The sequence below is a fragment of the Xyrauchen texanus genome, chromosome 18 (assembly GCF_025860055.1).
Source record: "Xyrauchen texanus isolate HMW12.3.18 chromosome 18, RBS_HiC_50CHRs, whole genome shotgun sequence".
Classification (NCBI taxonomy): Eukaryota; Metazoa; Chordata; class Actinopteri; order Cypriniformes; family Catostomidae; genus Xyrauchen; species Xyrauchen texanus.
The window spans coordinates 30140139-30165349 of record NC_068293.1 but is presented as its reverse complement, the minus strand read 5'-3'; the positions used below and the strand labels follow the sequence as shown (position 1 = coordinate 30165349).

Here is a 25211-nt window from a genome sequence, read left to right as displayed (position 1 = left end):
ACTGGAGGTAAATACACTGTAAGTGCCTGAGGCCCTAGAAGACGCTTGAGTAGTTTCTAAAAGTTTAAGTAGATGTGTCTGCTATATTGCTTGGCTGTTTTCTGTCTTTTAAAAGTAATCAGTAATAGTTCAAACCTATTGCACATTTCTCATTAACCTCCGCAAAACATTAGAAGATGAAGCATTGTGCGTCTTTTCACCCAATTCAGTCTGGGATGGTCTTAGTTACCTGCCGTATTTACAAAACAATCAGATGGTATTGCTCAGTAAAATGGCTTTGTCTCACCATGACACCCCGATTACAGATTACTCCTCAGCCATAAATACTCGTCGCATCCTTTGCACAACGAGAGGCATTTATAACAGTCAATTTGGGTTAATCATACAATCATTGACGTGTGTTTATGACGGCCCATTAATGGAGGGGGGGTTGACGTAATTGTCTGAGACTGTGATGCTCTAGATGAGCAGCTGCTTCCTACATGTCTTGCATGGTTGTAAAAGAGACAGAGGCGCCCCTGGGGCCCACGCTTAATGGTCCGATCTTCAGCCTATGTGTTAGGTGCTTCTTCCTGACCCGATAAGTGTTTAATAGATAAAGCCTTATCATTAATATTGTTCCTCGCTGTCTGCTTTTATAGAACGGGATGAACCACTGCTGAAAACGGGGGTATATACCATACCAGCACCAGCTTACAGTAAATATATATATATATATATATATATATATATATATATATATATATATATATATATATATATATTTTTTTTTTTTACTGTAAGTTGCTGTTATGATGGTGTAATGTGCTGTATTCAGACTTGGTTCTGGTTTGGTGGAGCTACTTACTGAATAGAATGGTGCCCCTCATAACTTTTCTTTAGATTTCATTACAGTCATCATTGACTTGAGGCCATTCTTGATGATGCCATGGAAAGATGCTACACAAATTTGTGTCACAATGAGATCAAGTAGGGATAATGAACTCTCCCTCTTTCTCTGCTTTCTTTCAAAAGGCATCATAAAAGTAGGCCTTTGGAACCCGTTGCCCATCCATTGCCTAACAGACGCTCCAGAGGCAACGGTCGCTGATATGTTGCTGGACGTTTATCACATGGTCACGCTCCGTATTCAACTACAGAGGTAATCCCCCATGGGATCCAACACTCTTAACACATTTTTCCAGAAGTACTTTGTTTCAGGCTCAGCAGAGAACCCTCTTCTTATCAAAAAACGTTTCTCACTGGGTTTATTAACTCAGTATAATCTTATATAATCATTATAGGTTCTTCAGTTCAGTATGTTGTTTTCTTGGCTCTTTCAAGCACAAGTCCATGTCCTAGTCCTAGTTTTCTGAAGAATTAGTGAGTAAAAAGTTATGTGTAACTTAAAAAGTTTCTCAAATGGTCAAACTTTTTTTTAAATGAATAAATAAAATAAAATGTTGGTTGACTAAATTATGTACAGTATATTTGCTCTGCAGGTAGAGTTTAGATAATTAAGGAATTATTTTGCCTATCAATGATAAATTATACATTTGTGAATTTTATTTAAAGGACTGTTAAGGAGGGCTTGTGGATATGTCAAAAAAGCAGCAGACAGGCCAGGCTAAACTTTTATCAGAACTGCTCAATGAGCCCTTTCATGCCCACTGATTGCAGTTTACCTCTGAATGCTGGAGAGATAAACACAGGCTCCAGATGAGAGGATTGATATAGTCATTGTGTTGTCATGTACCATCCAGGTTTGTTTTCTTGGGTTTCCATGGTGATGGTATTGTTGACCTGGCACCATGCCGGCTGCAGTGTTTATTGATTAGGAATTGAAGATGATTACTGTTGAGTTATGGGGGTCTAGTAATGATGATTTTATGGAAACAGCTTTGCCAAGCTGGAGGACCTCCCATCTGAGCAATGGAACCATGCAACAGTGCGCAACGCCCTCAAAGAACTGCTGAAAGAGAAGAACCAGAGCACATTGGCAAAAGATTGTCCACTCTCTCAGGTACATTCGCTATCCGCTTACAGTCAGATTTTCTTACTTAGATTTTCACACTTAGATTTGGCCAATTAAATAGTTTTGTAAAAATAATATACAGTTGTACCACTGGTAAACTATGTGCTAAAGCTAACAACATGCCCATGCAGATGTTCTAATCAATGCAGTCAGTTCATGCTTAATGTAGCCTAAATAATCTTGGCTGTGTTTCATTCTCCAATTCAAAATTTCCTCCAAAATTCCATGCATTCATTGGCCATTTCTAAAACCCAGAAATGACTTTAACATGAGAGAGTGTGAGACTGATTATGTGTTTGTGTGTCTATGTGGGTGTATATCCACGATCTTCGTTGAGCTCATTTCCAAGCAAACGAGCAATCTTGGAGATTTATGTATCTGCGCATGCTGTGTTTAAGTGGAACTCTGTGTGGTTGTTGATTCTCATATCAATTGTTTGTATATGTGTGTGGCTCTTCATTTCTACTTGTGTCACTGTGGATCAGAGTTTGTTGTGGCATTCACTATCTGCCTTTCCTGGGTGGCTTTCCAAGTAATGTGTTTTATAGGCCATTTATCATCGCAATTTTATATTTTATGTATTTGACCATGTGTGTTAATTTCTGTTTTCCAGAGTATGATCTCCTCTATTGTGAATAGTTCCTACTATGCTAATATCTCAACTGCCAAGTGCCAAGAGTTTGGTCGCTGGTACAAGAAGTACAAAAAGATTAAAGGTAAGGCTTGTGCTGATGCTGATGCTCACCAACACTGCATTGCTTCCAATATGGTTTTCACTCTGACCAACCAAAATCCACCATATAAGTTTTTTCCTCTTCTGTTAATTGGTGTCATCCTGAATTGAGTGAGAAAGGGTAAAGTGCTAACCTGACACTAGGACTTTTTTCTAGCCAGAAAATCATCTGTTTTCCTTAGATGACCCCTTTCTGGAGTATGGTGAGGTGTTCAGAGTCAAGAAGGATAAAAGTCCTGTGCTGCATTATATTGTACATTATCTCTTAAGGACTACACGGGATGGGAAAACCCAAGCCTCCTCGTGACCTAATAGAAACCACCACTCCTTCCCCCAGAATGCTGCAGGGGGTCTCCCAGCGGCAGGTCTAACAGAGGGTTGTCCCACATCTACATTCTTTAAGCCTCTTAGCATCCAAATGTCTGTGACAATTTTCCTCCTCTCCATGTCCCTTCAAAAAGCACAATAATTATACAGCGGGACAGATCAAAGAGGGGGCCAGACCCTAAATGCAGCAAGAGAGAGAGAGCCGAAAGAGAATAAAGAGATCCTCTCCATGTTGACAGATTAAGTGGTGTTGAGTTACACTGAGTCCCCTCCATTAGTTCTGCTCCTTGCCTCCCAGAGCTAAACACTCAGCCCGCGTTGCCAGATGTGTGTGCCACTGCCGAGAGACCCCATTGGATGACTCACATATCATCGTGAAAGTTGTGAAACTTTTCTATTACTGAAAGAATGGTGTTGTTTTAACCCCCAGTGTCAATGTTAGCATGACTAGGTTAGTTAGTGATTGTATATGTCACTTACCATGATTCCCAACGTTATGTCTTCCTTTTTCAGGGGATTATTTGTGGCAAGGCCGGGAAAGTTCTGAAATCAAGGGTGAGTATCTACAGAATGCTCTTGATTATTCTTTTTGTGTAGGGCTGTCTTTGAAATGTCTCTCTCACTCCCTTAGGGTAGGTAACTTATCTACCCTGTATAGAACACTATAGAGTCTTTTCTAGTGCATCATATGCAACTCTTTTCTCCATTCCTTCACAGTTGAAAGGGACAGTCTTGCTGACTTCTGTATATCAGCACAGCGTCCACACCCTCATCTGGCTGGACTTGTACAACTTGGTCCATTAAACAGTGCCAGCTCTCTCTTAAAAGGCAGTCCTGGTGAACCTCAGAATTCAGCCCAGTCTCAGCCTCCAACCCAAGGGCAGCCACAAACCCCATCATCTCACGGACAGCTCCATCACAGTCCACCACTACGAGCACAGGTGCCTCCTCCACCTCCACCTGCTGCCCTGCAGCCTCTTCTGCCACCAGGGGGAATTCTCTCTCCCCAACTCAGCCCACAGCTGGTGAGACAGCAGTTAGCCATGGCTCATCTTATCAACCAGCAGCTGGCAGTAAGCAGACTCCTGCATCAGCACCCGCAGACGCTTAACCAGCAGTTTCTCAATCACCCACCCATCCCTCGGCCTAGTAAGTCCGGTGGCCCTGGAGAGCCTGGATCCAACACCTCAGCAGCAGAAGTATCCTCTGAAATCTACCAGCAGGTGCGAGATGAGCTGAAAAGGGCCAGTGTCTCACAAGCAGTGTTCGCCCGAGTTGCCTTCAACCGTACACAGGTACAGTGACACAGACTACATGATAAATAAATGGAACAAATGTTTACAGAATGGCCAATATTGAAACAGAAACCTCTTCAGGATGTATTCCAAGAGGAATGAGCCTTTAGGACACTGGGCCATATTCTTACTGATGTCATACAGAAGAATAGAGCTTCTTGAAAACATCCAACATACCTCAGTCATACAACATAGTCACTACCTCAGTTTACTCAACCCCATATGTCCAGACCATGTCAAGGTTCATATAAATAAAGGACTAGACAAGTTAATTTAGCATTGAATCAAATGCAGGGGCATAATCATGGTGTCAGAGCAGAGAATTCTGTTGGAAGTTTAAGGTCTGTGGGCTTCTGCTTTGAGCATGCCAGCATGACAGCTCTAGTCTTCAAGCTGGATCCACAGGTTGGATCCTCTCTCATACACTCTCTCAGCAGCAAATGCACCTGGTGAATTGAGTCACTGCAGGCCTAAATTATGCTCAATTACAGTCAACATAGTTCTCAGCTTAAGAGTGGGTGGAGGCTTAAATGGCGCAGGTGAAGAACGATTGACATTAGTTGTGTAACTGCATGGATGTGTTCCAAAAATGGGCCTTCCTCATAGTAATGGCTCTGCGTGTTTATGTGTGAACACCAGGGCCTGTTGTCAGAGATCTTACGGAAAGAGGAGGACCCACGCTCAGCCTCTCAGTCCTTGCTGGTGAACCTCAAAGCTATGCAAAACTTTCTCAACTTACCTGAGAGCGAGAGGGACCGAATTTACCAGGAAGAGCGAGAACGCAGCATGAACCCTCCTGTGAGTCTGCCCCCAAGCACAAACCACAGTCCTGGGGGACCCCGCCTCTCTCAGGTACCCTACTTTCCCACAAATCACCAGGTTCAGCAATCACAATTCCTTCTTCCCTTACAGAGCCTCTGTGTTTGCATGGCTGTGTGTAGAAATACCTGAAAGCTTGTGTTGTGTCTATTTCTGAATTGTCTGTATGCATGTGAGATTGCTTTGGTTTATGTCTGGATTAATGTGATCTGTTTACTTGTCTTGCTGTTTTAAACATTGTTGTCTTTGCAATCTATATCCGGCTGTTACAGAGCTAGATTAAAAAAATGAAGGATCTGCTTTAGTACGTGAAATAGAACCAATGTCAGATGTTTAGTTCCTTTAAAACTTTGACAGCTTTAGTTAAAATATCTGGCACAGATTGTTATACTAGCCTGCTAGTATTATGTAATAAACGTAGCATATTTTGTCATAATGTTTCGAATATTTTAATAATTGATAGACATTTTGACAAAAACATTGTGGATTATTTTTACTGAAACTACAGTGAAGAGCCAATGGCCATTTATTTGCTAACCTCACATTATACCACCCAATGCAGAAAGTGTGGGAGCGCAGCATTGATGAACAGTTAACCCCTGATGCGTGGGCATCTATTTGGAAGAACAAGACAAAAATCACAAACTCGGTAAGGATTACAGCCACACTCTCTGCATTTCCTTTTAGAATATACCTGATTCAGAAACCTCTGAGGTCTGTTCTACATGTCGCGATCATTTTGCAAATAAATGCTATTGGTGAAGGACATATTTATTTATTTACTATTGTTAAAGATTTATAAACATTTAAGAATGTTTGTAAGAGATTACTGGGTTATACCCATTAAAACTTAGGTCCACAAGCTATTGTCCTTAATCCTCTAAAGTGTGACAAAAGTAGGATAGCACTGCTCTGCTCCTGTCAAGGCATGTTTATATTAAATGACCTGGAACATAGTGTGTATACTTTCTTGAATGCTTGTATGAACGATATGAATGGACATGCTTTCCACCCAAGACCATTGTAAAATGAAAACATGCAGAAAATAAAATCCTTCTGATACGAGAACAAAGTTCTCATTCTTCAGTTATGGGGAATGTGGTTTTGTATTATCACTACTATTATGTCTGTATATGTTTATCATATGATCGTTTTTACTGGGGAATGTGAGATTACTTGCCTGTGCCTGCAGGACAAATTCAAACACTGCATAAGAAAACATCACACTCTAAAATCAATACACCATACTTCAAACATGTACTACAAAGCATTTAGAGGAAGCCCTAATGACTTAAATGCTAAAATCTCAAAACATTGCAGGGACAAGGAGGGATCTGAAATATTATGGATACACCTCAGATTGTGCTATCTCTGGCAATTATGAATATTTATCTCATAAAAATGTCTTTTCTGTTTCCTTAACTTCAAATTTGACTGCTGAACCCTCATAGTCCAAGGCTTCTGGTCCTAACCCTGACCTTCCCCTGAAACTGGAGTCACTGGTTAACATCACATCAGGCATATATGATGAAATCCAGCAAGAGATGAAACGGGCAAAAGTATCACAGGCACTGTTTGCCAAGGTTGCAGCCAACAAAAGCCAAGTAAGAACTGATACTGTTAACTCTATTAAGATTTTCTCTTTTTAGAGCTTTTTCCACCCTTTCATATAACATAATGCTAAAGATAAACTTTGCACTAATCTGAATCCATGAGTTCCTGCAAGAAATTTAAAGACTGCCGATGGTTCCACCAGTGACCAATGAAACGTAATTTTTTTTGCAGCACTTGAAATTTTTAAGTTTCGCAATAGAATATTTGAGGCACCTGCATTTTTTGTTTTTAACTGTGATATGTTTTTTTTTTTCAGGAAATGCGAAAATTATGCTTAGTGTAAATGTATTTCCTCAGTCAGTGTAGGGGAAGTGATAGTGTCTTTCTATGCAGGTGTCTATATCTGATCCTGCCACATCTCTGCAACTGATAAACAACAACAAAAAGAGTATATATCCTGATAAATGCCTTTCATTTATTCATCTCTGTCTTACCATCCTAGATGCTGCCAAAGTCTCTCTCTTTCTCTCTGTCTTTATCAATCTCTCTCTACCAATCATGAGTCATGTGATACAGATATGCATCAGTACTGCTAAATTTGTCCAATGTATTTTCAGTGCCACCGAGATAGATGTGATAACTGTCCACATACTTTATATTGACACTTGTTCCCAAACAGCTATATACTGTTTAAAGAACACAAAATATTATGAGTAGATGTATAAAGGGCTACGTTATGGCAGAGCTATAGTCAATATTTTAGAGGCTTTGAAAAACAAGTATACAGTCATAGTGGCAATTATGAAGAACACATCACACTGGAGAAATCGTAAGAATTTCTTAGTCTTTGATATGTTCTGCTTAGGCTTTCTTGACTGCATGTATTTAAGATTGCATGAATTCCACAAGTTTAATCAATTTTATCCCAGCATGATTTTAAAATGTTCCAAAGAGAATTTTGTGTGCTTTAATAGAAGCAAACAAATATTCTGTACAAAGAAGTTAACATGATAAATGTCACATTTGCATAGAGACCAGGAAATAGTGCAGAATAATAAATATTGTTTCCTAATTTTCGTCATAACTTTGTTTTGTTTTGTTTACCATTTATCGAAATTCTAAAACATTGTTTATAATGTTTAAATAAATAAAAAATGTGGTCTAGTCTCAGACTGTATTTATATTTATATATTTGAAAGATCTTACATTTAAAATTGCATTTTCATTACCGGTAAAATATATATATATATATGGATGGTATATATTTTTTAGTTCACCCACTAGGCAAAAAGTTCATTTTGGACCAAGAGGTTGGACACATTGTCCTAACGCGAAGGACAACAGTGATCCGTTTCTTTACTGTATGCTGGAAAAGCATGGCATTCATTTTTGAGTGTTGATTATGAAATTTTTGGAAAAGCTATAGGTCCATTTGTTCTTTTCTTTCTCATTTTATACCAAAAAGAGATCTATGATTTAGTCAAATATGATCCCGCTTGCAGCTGCACCTAATTCTTACCATTTATTAGCCTGAGAGAGACTCGGTCTCTGCTGCTTGATCTACAGAGGAACTCTGCATTATAAGGGCATGACTGTGCAGGTGTGACAACCTCATATATAGACAAGTGTTAGGAGCAGTGTCTTTACATGTTTGCGTGTATGAGATGTGTCAGCAAAGTGGTGCTCTGGTGGGGTTTGTATTTATGTATAGTGCAACAGGTCCTGCTCGACCCACTTCAAACGGGATTCGAACCGGCATGTCTGGCGTGGGAGGTGGCGTGCTAACGAGGAGGCTAAAGGCTACAGCCCCTGCGTCAGTCGCTAGTGCACCTCTTGAGGCCAGGAGAGTGATGTTTTACACACTGCACAGCTTCCTACCAGCACACTACCTTTACAATCACCCCCCAAAGACTCACTCCCATCCGGGTCATGGCACCACTTCAGCCGGTCCTGTTCGACCTGCTCCAAATGGGATTCAAACTTGCATGGGATGTGGGTGTGCTAATGAGGAGGCTAAAGGCTACAGCCCCAAGTGTCAGTTGCTAGTGCACCTCTTGAGGCCAGGGGAGAGAGATTTTACACACTGCACGGGGGTCATGGCTGAACACGCTCATCTGCTGCAGCTGGCCAGGAGGAGCTGAGGGAGAAAGAGAGGAAGAGAAAGATGCTCAGGTCATTAACAATGTGTGCTGGAAGAGGCTGGCTGCACACAACAGCTGGTGTCAAAGACTGGCCCAGTCTAGCAGAGATAATCAAATCTTTCTAAACTCACCATTTCACTCTCTTTTTAACACAGTTTCTTCTCAACCTCTCTCAGTTCTCTTAATGCACTTGTTGTGGTAATTGTATACTGTAAAGTACAAAGATTTTCTTGTTTGGAACACGGAAGTAAACTATTGTGGGGTAAACGTCTATAGCATTGAATGGGAGACCACAGCATATGTTCTGTCTGACATAACATATTCCCATTTGCCAACTTTCCAAAAGAGTTAAGTCTTTTTATTTATTTAGGGATGGCTGTGTGAGTTGCTCCGCTGGAAAGAGAGTCCCAGCCCAGAGAACAGGACTCTCTGGGAAAACCTTTGTACTATCCGGAGGTTTCTGGGCCTATCACAAGGTGACAGGGACCTGGTGTATGAGGAAGAGTCTCGCCATCACCACAGCGAACGCCTGCACACTGTACTACACTTGCCCTCTGATCCTCATGTGAGTTTTTGCTAAAAATAACATTAAACTCTTCAAATATGAAGAGAAAAATAGAAAATGATTTTATGTTTAAGAATTTTGCATACTTAAATGAGAAATTGAAGAAACTGGACTGGACCCAACAGCAAACCTGCAGCTTGGAAGTAAGCGGTGCAGCAAAGCGCTCTTGTTCATTTCAAACGCAAAGCGGTTATTTACATAAAAGTCTTAAAAGTGCACTTGGTATTTTCGTCTTATGTTGGGCTAGTCAATATGGCAGTCTTCTTGGGCTTATAATAACACCTAGGAGCATATTATGCAAACACAATATTTTTCAGTTACTGATGCCATTGTAAAAATGCACTATTAATAATGTGAATAAATTAATCCATGACTTAAAATGTTCAATTACAGAGTAGGTTCATAGATTAAGTGAGTTTTAATAGGCTGTTCATGTGATCCTAACATGGCAAACTTTTTTACAGATTACTTTATACTTGTTACTGATATGACTGGAGTCTTCATTTCATGTGAGTGGTCATGATTTTATACATATGTTTTAAAATTACTATTAGTTTTTAGGAGTAAAACATTTTAAATGAGAAAAAAAACAATTTTGAGTACACCTTTAAAGAAATGTTCCGTGTTCAGTACAAGTGAAGCTCAATTAACAGAATTTATGGTATAATGTTATTATTGGATGTTAAATTGTACGCACAATTCTCTTTGCATAACATGGCTGCTTGTTCATTGTGTGAATGCACACTTCTTTCTGGTTTTATTTTTAATGTCAGCATCATTTATGCAGCATTCCTGCCAACATCTAATAACCCAGCACACCCAAACCAATCACACACACACACACACACACACACACACACACACACATGCACGTGCGCACACAGAACTGCAAATAGCACACTACTGATTAAATGGACTTTCCCCTATGCCAGCCAGGGTCATTACAGTATGGACTGTGGCCACACACACACACACACACACACACACAAAAACTTGTATGTAAATATATGCGCACACGAAACGCATACACATAAATCTAGGAACACTTGGATCAATGTGTTCCACCTTCTTTTCTGTTTTTAACCTACAGTTCTTTCTCACCCTTACATCAAAGCATTGTGGTTTAATTCACTCTTAATGATTGCTATTTATTAACATTTATTAACTTTAGCTAAGCACTAGTATTAAGATTAAGTACTAACAAATGGAGACAGAGTGACTCTATATTACTGTCTTAGACCATTTCTTTTTCTCTCTCGCTTTCTTTTATGTCAGTGGAATAAACAGTCGGTTGGCAGCATGTGTGTGTGTGTGTGTGTGAGTGTAAATACTCTCATTTATGTGTTTGGGGCACAGAAGGAAATGCCCCATTAGGACACACCCTGACAGAGTGCCACCACAGCCCTGATATTAATAATTACGGGAAAAGATAGAACACACACACACACACACACACACACACACACACACACACATGAACTGACTCATGGGATTTCACTACAGTAGGTCTCTTTGGTTACTCCAAAGTGGCTTTGGCCACAAACTCTTGCACATCATTGATCATAAAGACGCTGCTAAAGCAGCATTTGGCATTTATAAATATTAAAATATTTATACATATCAAAATACTCAATGTACTCCTTTCAGTAGTTGTAACACCTAATCTGAGAACACTTAAAGCTTAACAAATTGCCCTTTGTCAAAAGTATCGCCCATCTTTGTGTATGGGGCATACTTTTGAAAAAAAATAAAAAAATTAAGGAATTGCAGGACTTGATGGGATAGAAAGGGTAGCCTATGTGTAGGTTTCGCAATTGTGTGTTGTGTCGTCACGTGAAAATACCATAAATGAGAATGTATGTGGGCATGTATCCTCGTTACGTTTTCTTTTTTTTAATATGTCACTTTTTTGTAGTAGTAGTAGTAATGAGTTACCCTCCTCAGATCAAAATACTCAGAATATACCCCCTCAGCTCCAGCCTGCCTGCCACCACAGTCTGCACATGTGTCCCAGCTGCTTGTATAGACAAGAGCACATTAATTAATGAACACACAGCACATACAGTTTATTTAGCAGATATCAAATGAATGTGACTGACAGTCTCCGTAGATGTATTTACTTCATTTTTACATGATCATCAAATATAAGTCAAACATCCAGCACATAATCACATCCTCCCCCTATTTCAGTCATGAAATCCTGTACCATTCACATGTCAAACCAAATAAAGTGCCTGATTGATATGCTCATTAAGACAAAGAATGGCATCTTCATAAATACATATAGGACAGACAAATCACCACAAACCTTAATGGTTTCTCCTATTCTCCTATTGACCTGTTTCATGTGACGTCACTGTATCACCGCTCAGCCATATTTGTGAACAAAATTCCATATACCTTCACTGTGAGATGCAACAAAAACCTTCTTCAGGAGTTAAAAGCAGCTCCTACATTCATACAGGCAGGGTAATCACAATGGTTTTTAATACTGTGACTAATTCAGACCAGAAAACAACACAAAAGCATTTGTGATTTCTAAATGAGAGATGTTTACGGTGATGTGCCAGTGGCTGTGTGTACTCGCACAGTCACACGTCAGACTTGCCGGCGTATGGAGATGAATAGTGGATAAAATATTTTCATATGTCAGCGAAAGTTCAATTTAGCAATATTTGTGCTGTCTTCAGACCTGTAAGAACTTTTCCTGGGACTTGACATGGATCAAAAGCAATTTGTGTGTTTTTTTTTTTTTATATCATATTTTGGGTGTTTTTCCATTCACCACCATTGATTTCTACTGCTGATGGTCACAAACATGGTGGCTGCAGGCAAAAATGACATCACTGAAACAGATCAATACAGCAATGAGATAATACAAAAAAGAGCCCATTGAGATTTGCATACTATACTGCAGGTCCCAAATTTTTCCTAAGAGAAAGACCCAAGTAATATTGCATGTGTTTCCTCTCAGTTTCATAAGAGATCTCAACAATGCCACAAATTTTGCTCAGATTTGCAATCAAGAGTTAAAGATTTCATAAACTGCTCTATACTCTTACTGTGTGTTAATGATTGTCTTTTTTGTTTCTAGTATAATTTCTCCTAGAAATTTTAGGAGAAAAATCTGAATTTAAATGAAACATACCTAAGAACATCATTATGTCTCCTGAGCTGTGAAAGAGCACATTTTGAGCAATAAGCCTTTATTCTGGGTAGCACCAACATGAACTACGACACCACCAATGTGGGAGTGCTGTCATTGTTTGTGCATGTATGTTTGTTTGTGTCCTGTGCATGGTATTGTAGCATAACCGTTTCATGCAATCCAGGATAGGTCAGATGTCATCATGTAAGTGAGCTCTGCATGAGCCCCTGGGTGCAAGTCACCTCAAATGAGGGACACACTAACACACTCTGGATGACAAACCTGGACCCATGTCGTCTCCACGATGCTTCTGCAATGTGCTCATGCGCTTGGTCATAAGTGCCTCCCTCTGCTCATTTGACAGGACATTGCTTATGAATAATTTCTCCTTTGTTTTTGCTAAATTGGTTGCTGCAATGTGCACTGAACTGCCCCCTAGACCCTGCCATGTGGCTTGGGACCCCAATTGAGTGCTTGGGTAGGAAGAGAGCACTCAGCATGGCAAATATTTAACTGACATCACTGACTCCCTAATATATGGCTATCAATGCCTTGTTAGGAGTCCAATTCTCAAGATTTAATACCAAATTACCAATGCCAAATTGCATTGCGTGCTATGTTGATAAATAAGGTTTAGTCATATTAGGTTGTACTTAGTTTCTCTGTTATTTTTATGGACTGACTAAACTCTAAACATTCTTAAATGAACATCAGGACACACTCACACACATACTGACTCACCCATTCCCGAGGTATTGCAATGTGGCAAAAATTATGATGCTCATGGTAATTGGGGAAGGTTAAGTCATGCACAAGCAAACCAACAGGAAAGTGTCTTTCTCATCATTACATATTTATTTGTCACCCACCCTGGTTCTGTCTCTGTCCCCATGAGGAACAGTCCTCATTAAGAATCAACTGAATCTTTTATGTTCTATAATTCTTTCATACTTCTTCAACATAATTTGCCTTAATTTGTGTAAAAAAAAGAAAAACATTCTTAATGCAGTGAACTCACAAACCAATCCCTGCTCAGAATTAGAAAATGAGACGATGGGGATGATTATTGAATTGTACAGCAAGAAAAAAGAAAAGAAAAAAAAGGCAGGAAACTTTTTTCAAATGTGACTTGTGTGGTTGAGAAAACTTTGTTTGAGAACTGAGTTGTTGAATTGGATGTTTGAGGAAATCTAATGCTAACCTAACTGCTAAAGTGGGGTTGATTTTAAAATATATTCACTCCTCTGGCTTGGAAAAAAGCTTTTTCTTAATGCTCTTTATTACAGCACAGAGACTCTGCTGAAAAGTCAAGTAACCATTTAATGGAATAAGCCGGGTGCCCTCCATGAGGTGGGGCAGAATGGGTACGGAGGAAGTTGGGTTCTTGGCAGAGGCAGCTGGTAACCTAGGCAACACTGGAAAAGTGATAGCCCCATAGAAGACGAACGGAAAGGAATTGAGTGCGTACTCAACCCTGGCTAAATGAGAGCTCCAAGAAGACAGATTACGTGAAGCGATGTAACGCAGAGTCTTTTCAAGCTCTTGATTTGACTGCTCCGTCTGGCCATTAATCTGGGGATGGAACCAGAAGACAGATTTACAGTAGCCCCCAGCTGTCAGCAGAATTCTGCCCAAAACTGTAACATGAATTGGGGTCCCCTGCCAGAAACCACATCGACCGGGTGGCCATAAATTCGGAAGACTTGATTAGTAACTTCAACCGCTGTCTCCCTCGCTGAAGGTATTTTGGGAAGGTGGATGAAGTGAGCCACCTTCGATAACCAGTCCACAATCATGATGACAGTGTTGTCATGGGATGGGGTAAGACCGGTGACAAAATCCATGGCAAAGTGGGACCAGGGTCTCAAAGGGACTGACAGCGGCTGGAGGAGGCTGACAGGAAGTATTGTTAGACGCACAGACAGGGCAAGCGTAACCGTACCGGCAAACATCCTGCACTAATAACGGCCACCAGAATCACTGTCTAATGACTGCCTGAGTACGAGCAGCACCTGGATGGTAGGTGATATTGGACAAGTGGCTCCACCGGAGGACATGTGTCCAGACCGAACAAGGAATGAATAACAGACCCATTGGGCATTCGGTGGTGTTACGCAGCATGGAACAGACTTTAGCCTCCACGTCCCAGGATACCATGCCCACCTCCCGAGAAGTGGGAAGGATGGTATACAAACGGGTGGCAGAGGTCCCAACTTCAAAACATTGGGACAGGGCATCAGGCTTGGTGTTTTTAGAGCCTGGATGATAGACAAAACAAAATCAAAACAAGTGAAAAATAGTGCCCAATGAACATGTCTGGAATTTAGATGCTTAGCTCCGCAGATATATTCCAAATTCTTATGGTCAGTCCAGACCAAAAATGGTACTCCCGGACCCTCTAACCAGTGGTGCCACTCCCCCAAGGCCAACATGACAGCCAATGATTATCTATCACCGACATAGTAATTCCATTAATCTGGGCAAGGGTAGTGCAAAAAATGGTGCACGGGTGCATCTTCCCATCCGAGGAAGAGCGCTGTGACAGAACAGCACCGACACCGACCTCTGATGGATCAACCTCCACCAAGAACTGACGTAAAGTGTCGAGAGTATTAAGAAAGGTAGCAGTGGTAAATTTCTCCTTCAATTTAGAAAACACTGTTTCTGCCCGCAAGGACCAACAAAACTTGGTACGGGTGGAGGTGAGATCCGTCAGGGGTGTGGCAAGCTGGCTGTAGTATGTAATGAAACAATGGTAAAAATTTGCCTCTCAGGAGCAGAGAGCGAATATAACTGACCTCGTGGAGGAGAAGTACCAGGGAGCAGATCGATTGCACAATCGTATGTGCAATGAGGAGGAAGGGTCGTGGCGCAGGACCGACTGAACACCACCCTCAGATCATGAGACACACAAGACTGGACAGGGAAAACAGCAGTGTTAAGACAATGGGAAAGACAATAATGACTCCAGGAAAGAACAGAGTTGGTTGACCAGTCAAATTGTGGATTGTGCATTACCAACCATGGATGCCCTAGTACCACCGGAAGAGCGCACCAGCAGAAAGGACAGCTGTTCAGAGCGGTGGTCCATGATAAGGGTAAGCGGCTTAGTATAATGGGTGATGATGGCCAGGGGCATGCCGCTGGTGGAATAAGCTGTGATCGGCACGGCCATTTTCACCACCAGAATCCACCATCTGGAAGCCGTGGCGGCATCCAGGAAATTTCCCTCTCTCCCGAGTCCACCAAGGCAGAGACAGAGTTACTGGTTGTTCCATGCTGCAGCCAGGTTGGGAAAAGATGTCATTGTGCAGGGCTTTTGCTCAGTGGAGTTGTGCTGTGACCAGTAACCCCTTTCCTACAGACGAGGGTGGGCTTTTACTGGGCAATTGGATCAGGACAACACAATAGAGACAAAGACCCTTGGACATGTGACGCTGTCTCGCTTCAAGTGACAAGCGTGTTCTCCCGATCTGCATGAGTTCCGCCTTAAACTGCTGTTCCGTTGCTCTGGCCGCAGGAGTGGGAGGAAGTTAACAGTCAGTCGACTTAGGGATTGAAGAGCGACTTTGGCTGTGTCGACGCGTGAGCCACTGGTCAACTCTAATGTCCAGATTGACCAGGTCGTCAAAATGGGGATGAAAGTCCAGGGTGTAAATCTCATCCTGGATCGTATCTGACAAGCCATCCAGGGGACTCCAATGAGCTCCATATTTCGGATGCAGCGAGGGTGCGGAACTCAATGGCATAGTCTGTGACAGAACAGTTACCCTGAGACAAACCAGACAGAATCCTAGTAACTTCATGACCATGAACTCCTGGAAAGACAAGCAGCAAGTGTGGCGGTTCCCCACTGGCTGGCCCTCCCAGTCAGGAGCGTGATAACAAACGTGACCTTAACTGCAGCATGGAGATGGAGAGTGTGTTTGTAGGCTTGTGTGCCTAGTAGAAGTGTAGAGCACAGATCCGTGAGGAATCCTCTGGAGAGTAGTGTGTCTGTACGTCTGTGTGTGTCATGGTAATGTGAGAAGCAGATCCAGTGCAGAGAGGTAACTGCTGAGGGAAACAAAGGAGAAGCGCATAGGAAAGCGAAGCAACAGGCTGGAATGTAACCATATTCCAGGCACAAACAGCAAAGACTGGCAACCAATACAGAAAATATTATACTGGACTGACTAGGGCAGAGGGAGAGAGTGGTAAGTAACAACAATCAAGCAAAAAACAAAACAAAACAATGAGGTAAATATAGACAGGGAACTAATAGCGATCAGGTGCCACTCGCTCGCTGAAAGTTGGAACGATCAGCGTTCCCATGTAAACAATCAGGTTTCCCATGGCAATGCTGATTACGCGAGACAGCGGCACCTGAATCCTCAGAGGAAAAATGTAAACACAAACTGGAACAAATCAGCTGACTCATCGAGACCATGGCACATATACTGGTTACCAGCAAGGCTGGTCTTTTCAGCAGAGTACTCTGGATGAGCTCTTGGAGGACTCACTCTCCATCTTAGATAAGACACATGGATGTAATCATTAGTCTGAGAAGCAGACCTGGTATACTTGAGAAAGTGTGTGTGTGCTTGAGTGCAGATGTGTGTACATACAGTACAGTAATTTTAAAATGAGTTACAGTATATCCTCTCAGCTCTACAACAAGGTTGCCAAAACAATGATACAAAAGAACATGAACACGATATGTGCTGTACATATGCAGCAAATATATACAGGATGAATGGGTTGTGAATGTGTGTGTGGTCTCTTTAGATGGGGTAATTGATATTTTGCAGTGTTATTCTTTCTGGTCAATCTAATTATTCACCATCTTAAAAATACTTTGTCATTTGTTTTTCCCATCCTTTCTTGTGGCCTCTGTTTGTTTCTCTGAGACATGGAAAGTAATACATTATGAAGAAATAGAAAAGAAAAAAGGACAAACCTAGACACTTCCTATAAAGCGCCAGCCCAAAACAGCCCCCACAAGTGAAACCAAAGTAATTTCATGGTCTGGCCTGCCCTCAATATTATTTAAAAAAATACCCTGTTATTATTGAGGGAATAAAGAGAGAGCATGAGAGAGACTATTATCTTTATGTTGGTCCTTTAATTTTAATGCACCACAGATTTATAGCTTAGCATTCCAGTGTGGAGGCACTGGGCACCCCACCCTGGTCATAAACCCAGCAGGACAGGGCCACAGATTTCGATAGTTTAGCTGTGACATGCTGCACCTTCCCTTGTGTCAGAGCTCGTCAACCCTTCCACTTCCCACTTCCCCTCTTTTGACGCCCACACTAACTGTAGAAGAAAATGGCGGATTTATTGAGACAGGCATATGGAGGGTCTTGGGACCCCTGTAAAATCAATAGCATTGCTCTGTAAGCCTGCAAAATAATTCAAACAAATGGGAATGGCTTGTACAAGCCAACAGCCTATGCTCATCTCATGTAAGAGTCAAAAGTGTCAACATCTGGCTGTCTATATTTGTGTTTGGTTGCGTTTTCTGTTAAATTAAGCAGTAAATGAAAAGTAAAATACTCTGCCCTGCTTACAGGGATGAAATTAAGTTCTGTCAATATGACAGAAATGAAAACCAAAATTGTCACTTTATGTCAAGAATCAAAACATATTTCCTAATAACAGATTATTTTGATGTAATTTGGAGCACTTTGGTTTTGTGTGTATTTGATAGCCTCATGTGGCTTCTCTTATTGCTGCATATGGATATGTTAATTCAGATGCTGTTACTTGTCTTGATGGTCTCAATGCACGATGGAATGACAAAAGATTTAATCTTGTGGAATATGTGTACAATATACATAGTTAAACAATCATAGCCTGGGGCAGTTTGGTTGGATTTTTACCAGAGGCAATTACATACTCAAGTCCACTGAGGACATTAACTCCAAAGGACATTCATTGAAGGGACACTTTGAACTTTTATGCAGTTCTTCACTTATTCCTTACTGATAACCCTTGAGTACCGCTTTAGGTAAGAGATCACTGTGCCCTACTAATAAAAACCTTTTATCTTTCTCATCAGGCACTTCACAGACAACCTATGCAGCCACTGAGGGACCACTCTCCAATTCAAGAAGACCCCGTGCCCAGTTCTGGTGCAGAAGAGAACCCTCAGTCTTGTGCAGGTTCAGGCAACAGTGGAGGGGTTAGCAGTGTCACCAAGAAGCCTCGCTCCCGCACCAAGATCTCATTGGAGGCTCTAGGCATCTTACAAAGCTTTATCCAAGATGTGGGCCTCTACCCTGACCAGGAAGCAATCCACACACTTTCAGCCCAGTTGGATCTTCCCAAACACACCATTGTGAAGTTCTTCCAGAACCAGCGCTATCATGTCAAGCATCATGGTCGGCTGAAGGAGCTGGGAGCTGAAGGAAGTGGCGTAGATGTGGCAGAATATCGTGACGAAGAGCTGCTCTCCAGTTCAGAGGATGCAGAGTCCAGTGAAGATGGTCACGAGGAGATCTATACTGGGCATGAGAGTTTATCAGCCGGAGCAGCCAACCCTGCCTCAACTCCAGCTCCTTCTTCTGGCCAAGATGAGAGTAAAGACAAAGGGCTGCCTCTGGGGATAACCAGGTCCAACTCCCTGTCCCCATGTGGTTCATCCGCCAGTCCCCGAGATCAAGTAGAATATCATAGATAAAAGAGCCTCAGCAGAGACAGTAGGTGGTGAAGGGTAGGAGTGAGCACTTACAATTATTCTGTAGAGGAGAGTGAGTAGCGGACAGCTTAGAAACGTACTGACAAAGAGACAGTGTTTTTTGAGGACCTGTCTACCAAACCAGACAAGATTTGAATATTGTTTAAGTTGGCACACACATTGTTGCTGTAGAAATATTAGCTGTGAGGTATGAGCCAAGTGTGACAGGAGTAGATCACAAGTTACTTATGGGAATGAGAGGGTCCAAAAGAAGTCCCTATATCATAATACAAGGAAATAATTTGGTTATTTAAAAGAAACTCAAATTTACAGTGAAGGCAGGTTTTTATTATCAAGAAAGCAATCAAACTAGCATTGCCAATGTGGCCAGTCTTTTAATAAGTTCTTAATGATACATTTTTAGAACAAGTCACAAAATTCTTTATAATCTGACATGGAGACCTGAGGGGCTTTTTTCATGAGACCACTGTCCATGCTTCCACTTTACCTCTACAAGGTGAAAGACAGGGACAGAGCTTTAGATGAGACGTGGTTTTCCATTACACCAACATCTTCACTCTTGCCTGATCAGGGAGCTAAGTGGGTGGCTGTGGCTATCCTCATCTTCCCCTCCATGATGGGGCATTCTGACTGTCACCAACTGGGGGCTGTGCTTGACTGCTAAAGTGGTTGGTTGGGTTGAAGGTGCAGATGAAATCTTGGGTGAACACATAAACCCAGCCCATGAATCCTACTATAAACACATGTGGTGTGCTGAAAGGTCCACAGTTAGCCCAATATCACTTTTGAAGATTGCACCATCCCTCCCACAACCAACCACATTATTCCAAGCATTCCCACATTAAATAAATAATTCCCTTTACCCCGCCACCCATGCACACCCAACTCAAACTCCTTGAAACCTCCCGATCTGTCACTCCTATCCAGTGGTTGAGTGCTTGCTTTATGAAAATGCATTTAGATCATAGAGTTTTGTCCCAGTTGTGCTCTCTCAGCACTTAAAAAGACAGCGAGAAGAAAATATAACATATTGGCAGGAGGACAGACTGCTTTGGACAGAGTAAAGGACAATGGTGAGGATGCAGTCTAACTGCATCAGCCTACCTCTGATCTAGTGGAAAATGCAAATGATTTCCAGCAACTGTCAACAATCAGGCACTTGTGTGGAAGTGTGGTAGTCCTTCTCTCTTCCGTCACCTCCCACATTTCTCTTTCGTACAGACTGGCGCCCACAATGTCCTGACCTCCAGCACTATTTATTGCTATCTTCACCCACAATTATTATTGTTGTTATTTTTATTATTGTTATTATGGTTGTCCTTGCTTTTATTTTTAGTTCTATGTTCATGGTCTAATATCAGCTTTTAGCTTGCAGCAGTTGTTTTGGTAATGAGAGACGTTTTGAAAGAAAGGAACACTGCCAAAATAGAGCGGAAAGAATTGGAAGCAGTTACTGAAGTTACTGAGTGAATCATGTGATATATGCTGCCAATTCTATAAACATTATGTACTTTTCCAAAGAGAACAGCACTTAGCAGATGAGAATATGAATATTAAAAAGAGAGAGAAAAAGAATCATTGGAATTTATGATCGTATTGTGCATAAAATGACAATCCTTCTATTGAGCCAATCAGAACTCAGCAAGCATGAACGCCATATTCTGATTGAAATGATAATGAACTTAATATGACATGAGGCAACATGGCCACCTGTTGCAAAAAGTCCATGACACCATGGCAACACTTGGATCCAGGGTTCTGATTTTGCTTTTGAGAATCAGCTGCTACCTGCTCTTTCACAGATAATAGAAAAAAATATTGTTGTTAATGCTATTCCTTAAACAATTTTTATTTCAGTGATAATTGTGGTCTATGTTCAGATTTTGTGTATTACAAATGGAAATGTTTTATTTAGAGTCTTTAATGTGCAAAATTATGTGGTTCTTAAAATTATTTTGAGCATCCTGAATCCTTCAAATAGACATTGTCCACACCTGCACATGTCTATAAATATCAATGAATTCCAGCAGAGTATTATTTTAAAATGGGTTTCCACATATTTCTATCAGACAGTAATAGAAGATGGCATCCCAAATACAATGACAAACTCCTCTCTCTCTGTTGTCTATGTGGTTTCTGTTGTCTATGTGGTTGTTTTGTAAGTATAAAATCTTAACATGTCATCCTGGATCATTTATACATTAATATGAATTCTCTGGCACCCAGCAGAGGCCAAGATGTGTGACTTTGGACAGGCCGCCACCCTCACTTCTAATTAATTAAACACCAGTGTAAAGTCTCAAAGACTGGAGCTCTTTTACAAGGCATGCAGGAGTGACAATAATTCACATTGAAGTGCTTGTGCTAACAGAGCAGTCAAGCTGTTGCACAAAAGCCTGCTGCGTTTCAAACCCAGCAAGTACTGACACCTTGCAAACCTCAGATTATGCGGTTCTCTGCTGCTCACCTCCCCAGAAAGATTTAATTTTCCAAGTAATTTTCTGTCCAACTCACCCATCTGCATCAAGTAGCTTTCTTATGTCAATATAATGTAGTCCCTTTTACCCTAATCAATCGAAGCAAACTTTATACTCAATCATTGGTGATTTTACACCCTATGACTTTCATCTCAACTTTTATCTTCGTTTCAGCCTCCCTAAAATCTGTGAATATGTGTCTCATTATCATGTGTAGAGACTGTTTTCTTGAATATCATACCAAAACAACAGTCACAGGATCGTTTATTTTGACCCAACATATTCATCATATATTGGGCATATAGTTGAAATTCTCAGATTTCAAACAGTCACAAAAACACCTCCATATCTCTTCTTTGTTTTAAATGGAACAAATGCAGCAGACTTCAAATCTGACACACTTATTGCTTTCGATAATGGAGTCATGAAATTTTGGATACCTGCTGGTTTTGCAAAAGGTCTTTAGTAATATGGTAGTGATTGCCTGCTTGAGCTACACCTTACTTAAAGCTGTCAAGCTGTCACTTTTCAAGGCCTGTCCCACCCCTTTTATAATTCTACTAGCATCTTCTCAGATTCTGCCACGCTGCCAAGCCTATATCAGCTGGAGCATTTTTGAGTCCATCCCTGTATACTTCTCAAATAACCCTCATAAATGATGAGAGCATGTACAGGGTTGTATCTGTGTGTCCTAGACTGGTGTTTAACCTGCTGTGGGGGTGGCATCCCACTCAGCATGAGTGAACACCACGCAGTTCTCTCCTCCATCACCTCCTCCTCTCTGTCTTTGTTAGAGTTAGAGGAGATAGAGGAGCTGAAGAGAAAACAAAGAAGATTCCAAGAGTCCCTGATGAGCACTCGGTCAAGGTCACTTCCCAATTATCCATGTCTTTCAATTTCATTCTGTCTTTTCAGATCTCTATACCATCTCTCTGTTCCCTCATTTTCTCATTCTCTAGGCAGGAATGTAATCATTCTCTCCCTCGCTGTGGTGTCAAGGTTAAGTGGAGGTGAATATGTCTCCTTGTGGAGTAGTTCCTTAAGAGACAGATTGGCATGTCTGAGAAGTGAAATTGCGGTTAAGACAAAGGCTTGGTTAGAATCTTGTAGCCCGATTTCAGTCATTTGCTCTGTATCTGATCGTCTACAAAGCCATTCTACCATTAGGATGATTTTGAATGATTTAGGTACAAAATTCAAAAGCTGAAGGCCTCCGTTTATTTGTTTTAATGAACACTTTCCCATTATTTAGACATAATTACTGTAAAAACAATTAGATATAAATGTATGACTTGGAAATGAAATGTACATGAACACAAGAAAAAGACCAAATCTGGCAGAAACATGTTATAAGCAAAAGCCTGCTTTACCATAATTCCCCTACCCCACATATTTCTGAGAAAGGATATTCTTGCCCTTGTATCTAGGCCTAATACTTCAGTTTATCTAACAGTGCCTCTGAACTAAGCACAATGCTCCTGTTATTTGCTTTGGAGATGGCAAAATTTGATGATCTCATAATTTGTATAATTGTTTTCATTGTTTTTGTACTCATTAAAGCCTACAATGTGAATCAGGATTGCCACTCCTGAATTGGTACTTTCTTTGTCAATTGAATGCATTGTCATTATCACTAAGTGATAATTAACTTATGTGCATCAACTGGCTTCTTGTTTGTATGACAATGTTTTGGTTTTTTTTATTTGTTTTTCAAATGCTGTTGTTTAAATAAAGTACATTTAAGGAAAATTGAACTATTGTCTGTGTGTTTGATCTACCAGCAAAATGTCAGTTGCATATTGACTAAATGCTAAAACTAGACCAGGCAGTACCAAAAGTTGGTGGCTCAAGTCAATTTATCCTTTTGTCAAGAAATACAGTTCCAGAAGGTCAAAGAAATCAGTGGGTGACTACTTCAAAAAGCTATGATTAGTAGAGGGATTAGACATGGAGACACATTTGTGATGTGTCCAAAGGAACACAATACAGTTTCATTCATACATAAAAGCAACCAAACAAACCATAATAGCAAGACTGTTAACAGAAACGACAATGTAGCTTTCCATACTTATCCAATTATGAAGATTTGAATAAATCACTGTCCTGCTATATAGAGAGTAATGAACAATTTTCTTTTGTCAGTAGTGTCTATATAAATCACACTCACAGAAGTAAATTCTTTAGAATCAACCGTTTTCAAAATGGCAATTTAGTCCCTACTGAAATCAGAAACCTGACTTTCATTTCAACACAGTAAACAAGATCTACATTGAGGAAGACTTCCCTGCATCTAATCCAACACCTTATTGCATTTTACAGCCTGATATTGCTGCAGTCTTCTTTGCTTTCATTCTGTTGTGTGCTGTCTTGGGCTTATTGTGGGTTATGATTAGTGCATTTGCATACAAGCGATAAAAAATGTTCACTGCCATTAACTCCATTGAATTGCCACAGCAAATGACAGTTGTTTTTTTTATTATTTTTTATTATTTATTATTCTGTCCAACTGGATTTATTTAAATACTCCATTTGCCCTCAATAAACTGAATGAGTTCCCTTACAAAAAAGTACTGGTAACATGTAAAAGAAGGTAGAACCAGGGTATCTTTTGACATTTTTCTTAGTGTTAAAACAATATAAATGTTTCCATCAGCTGCCCTTCAGTCCCTTGACCTCACGTAGTCCTCCAGCCAGAGAAGTTGGTACATCTGTTAGAGCATAATTTTTTGTAAAGCTACTTTGAAATGATGTGTGTTGTGAAAAGCACTGTACAAATTAAAATGATTGACCTCACATCAATAAAGCCACCCCACAACTCCGGTCTTTGACCACTTGCCAGGCCTCCCTCCTTTCCATGTTTCCCTTGTCTCCAATAACAGCTTGCAATGGTGTCCTCTGGTTTTTATTCCACACCAGCCCTCCAATCTCCTAATTGAACTTATTATTCGCTCAATTTGCATGCATTAACCCTTTCTCCCCTTCCAGGTCCAAGGCTGGATGTCATTAGCCAAAGGATTTTTCAGTCACAGAGCATCAGGAGCTGGAGGGGTGTAGCAATAAAATCGTGGTCCCTGGCAGGATTTGCTGCTACATCCGCTGGAAGAGAGTCAACGCTCTTTCTAAGAGAGCTGCGAAGCCGGACCACCCAGAGAGGGATGTGTGGCTCAGTTTGATTTCTGGCTGAGTTGTAGTCCCAGCTGATAACTTTGGCGACCTGGGTCACTCTCTGTTTGTTCATTCTCTGTCTCTTCCCCTCTGATATGAACTAAAATCTTTATAAAACATTTGAACAGCCATGTGATGTGGTTGTTTCCGTAAATGTATGGATATCATTTAAACCAAATACTAAGCCAAATGATACGGTAGAGGTGAAAATGTGGCATTGTAAGTGGCATTGAAGTTTCAGAAAACGCAGCCAAAGACCAGCACCTGCTCTTTGAGAACATATTCTAGGAG

The 25211-nt window shown here is 40.8% G+C and overlaps 1 protein-coding gene across 1 annotated transcript in view; it reads left to right on the top strand.

Moving 5' to 3' along the window:
• Positions 1 to 23494, top strand: part of LOC127659159 (DNA-binding protein SATB2-like) — a 53747-nt gene extending 30253 nt beyond the window's left edge. The window contains exons 4-13 of the mRNA XM_052148830.1: positions 1015 to 1141; positions 1879 to 2002; positions 2628 to 2730; positions 3588 to 3629; positions 3792 to 4369; positions 5009 to 5221; positions 5751 to 5837; positions 6640 to 6792; positions 9254 to 9448; positions 18640 to 23494. Of these exons, the coding sequence (XP_052004790.1) occupies positions 1015 to 1141; positions 1879 to 2002; positions 2628 to 2730; positions 3588 to 3629; positions 3792 to 4369; positions 5009 to 5221; positions 5751 to 5837; positions 6640 to 6792; positions 9254 to 9448; positions 18640 to 19260 (2243 nt within the window). The 3' untranslated portion in view covers positions 19261 to 23494. The remainder of the gene's footprint in view (positions 1 to 1014; positions 1142 to 1878; positions 2003 to 2627; positions 2731 to 3587; positions 3630 to 3791; positions 4370 to 5008; positions 5222 to 5750; positions 5838 to 6639; positions 6793 to 9253; positions 9449 to 18639) is intronic.
• Positions 23495 to 25211: the final 1717 nt, after the last annotated feature.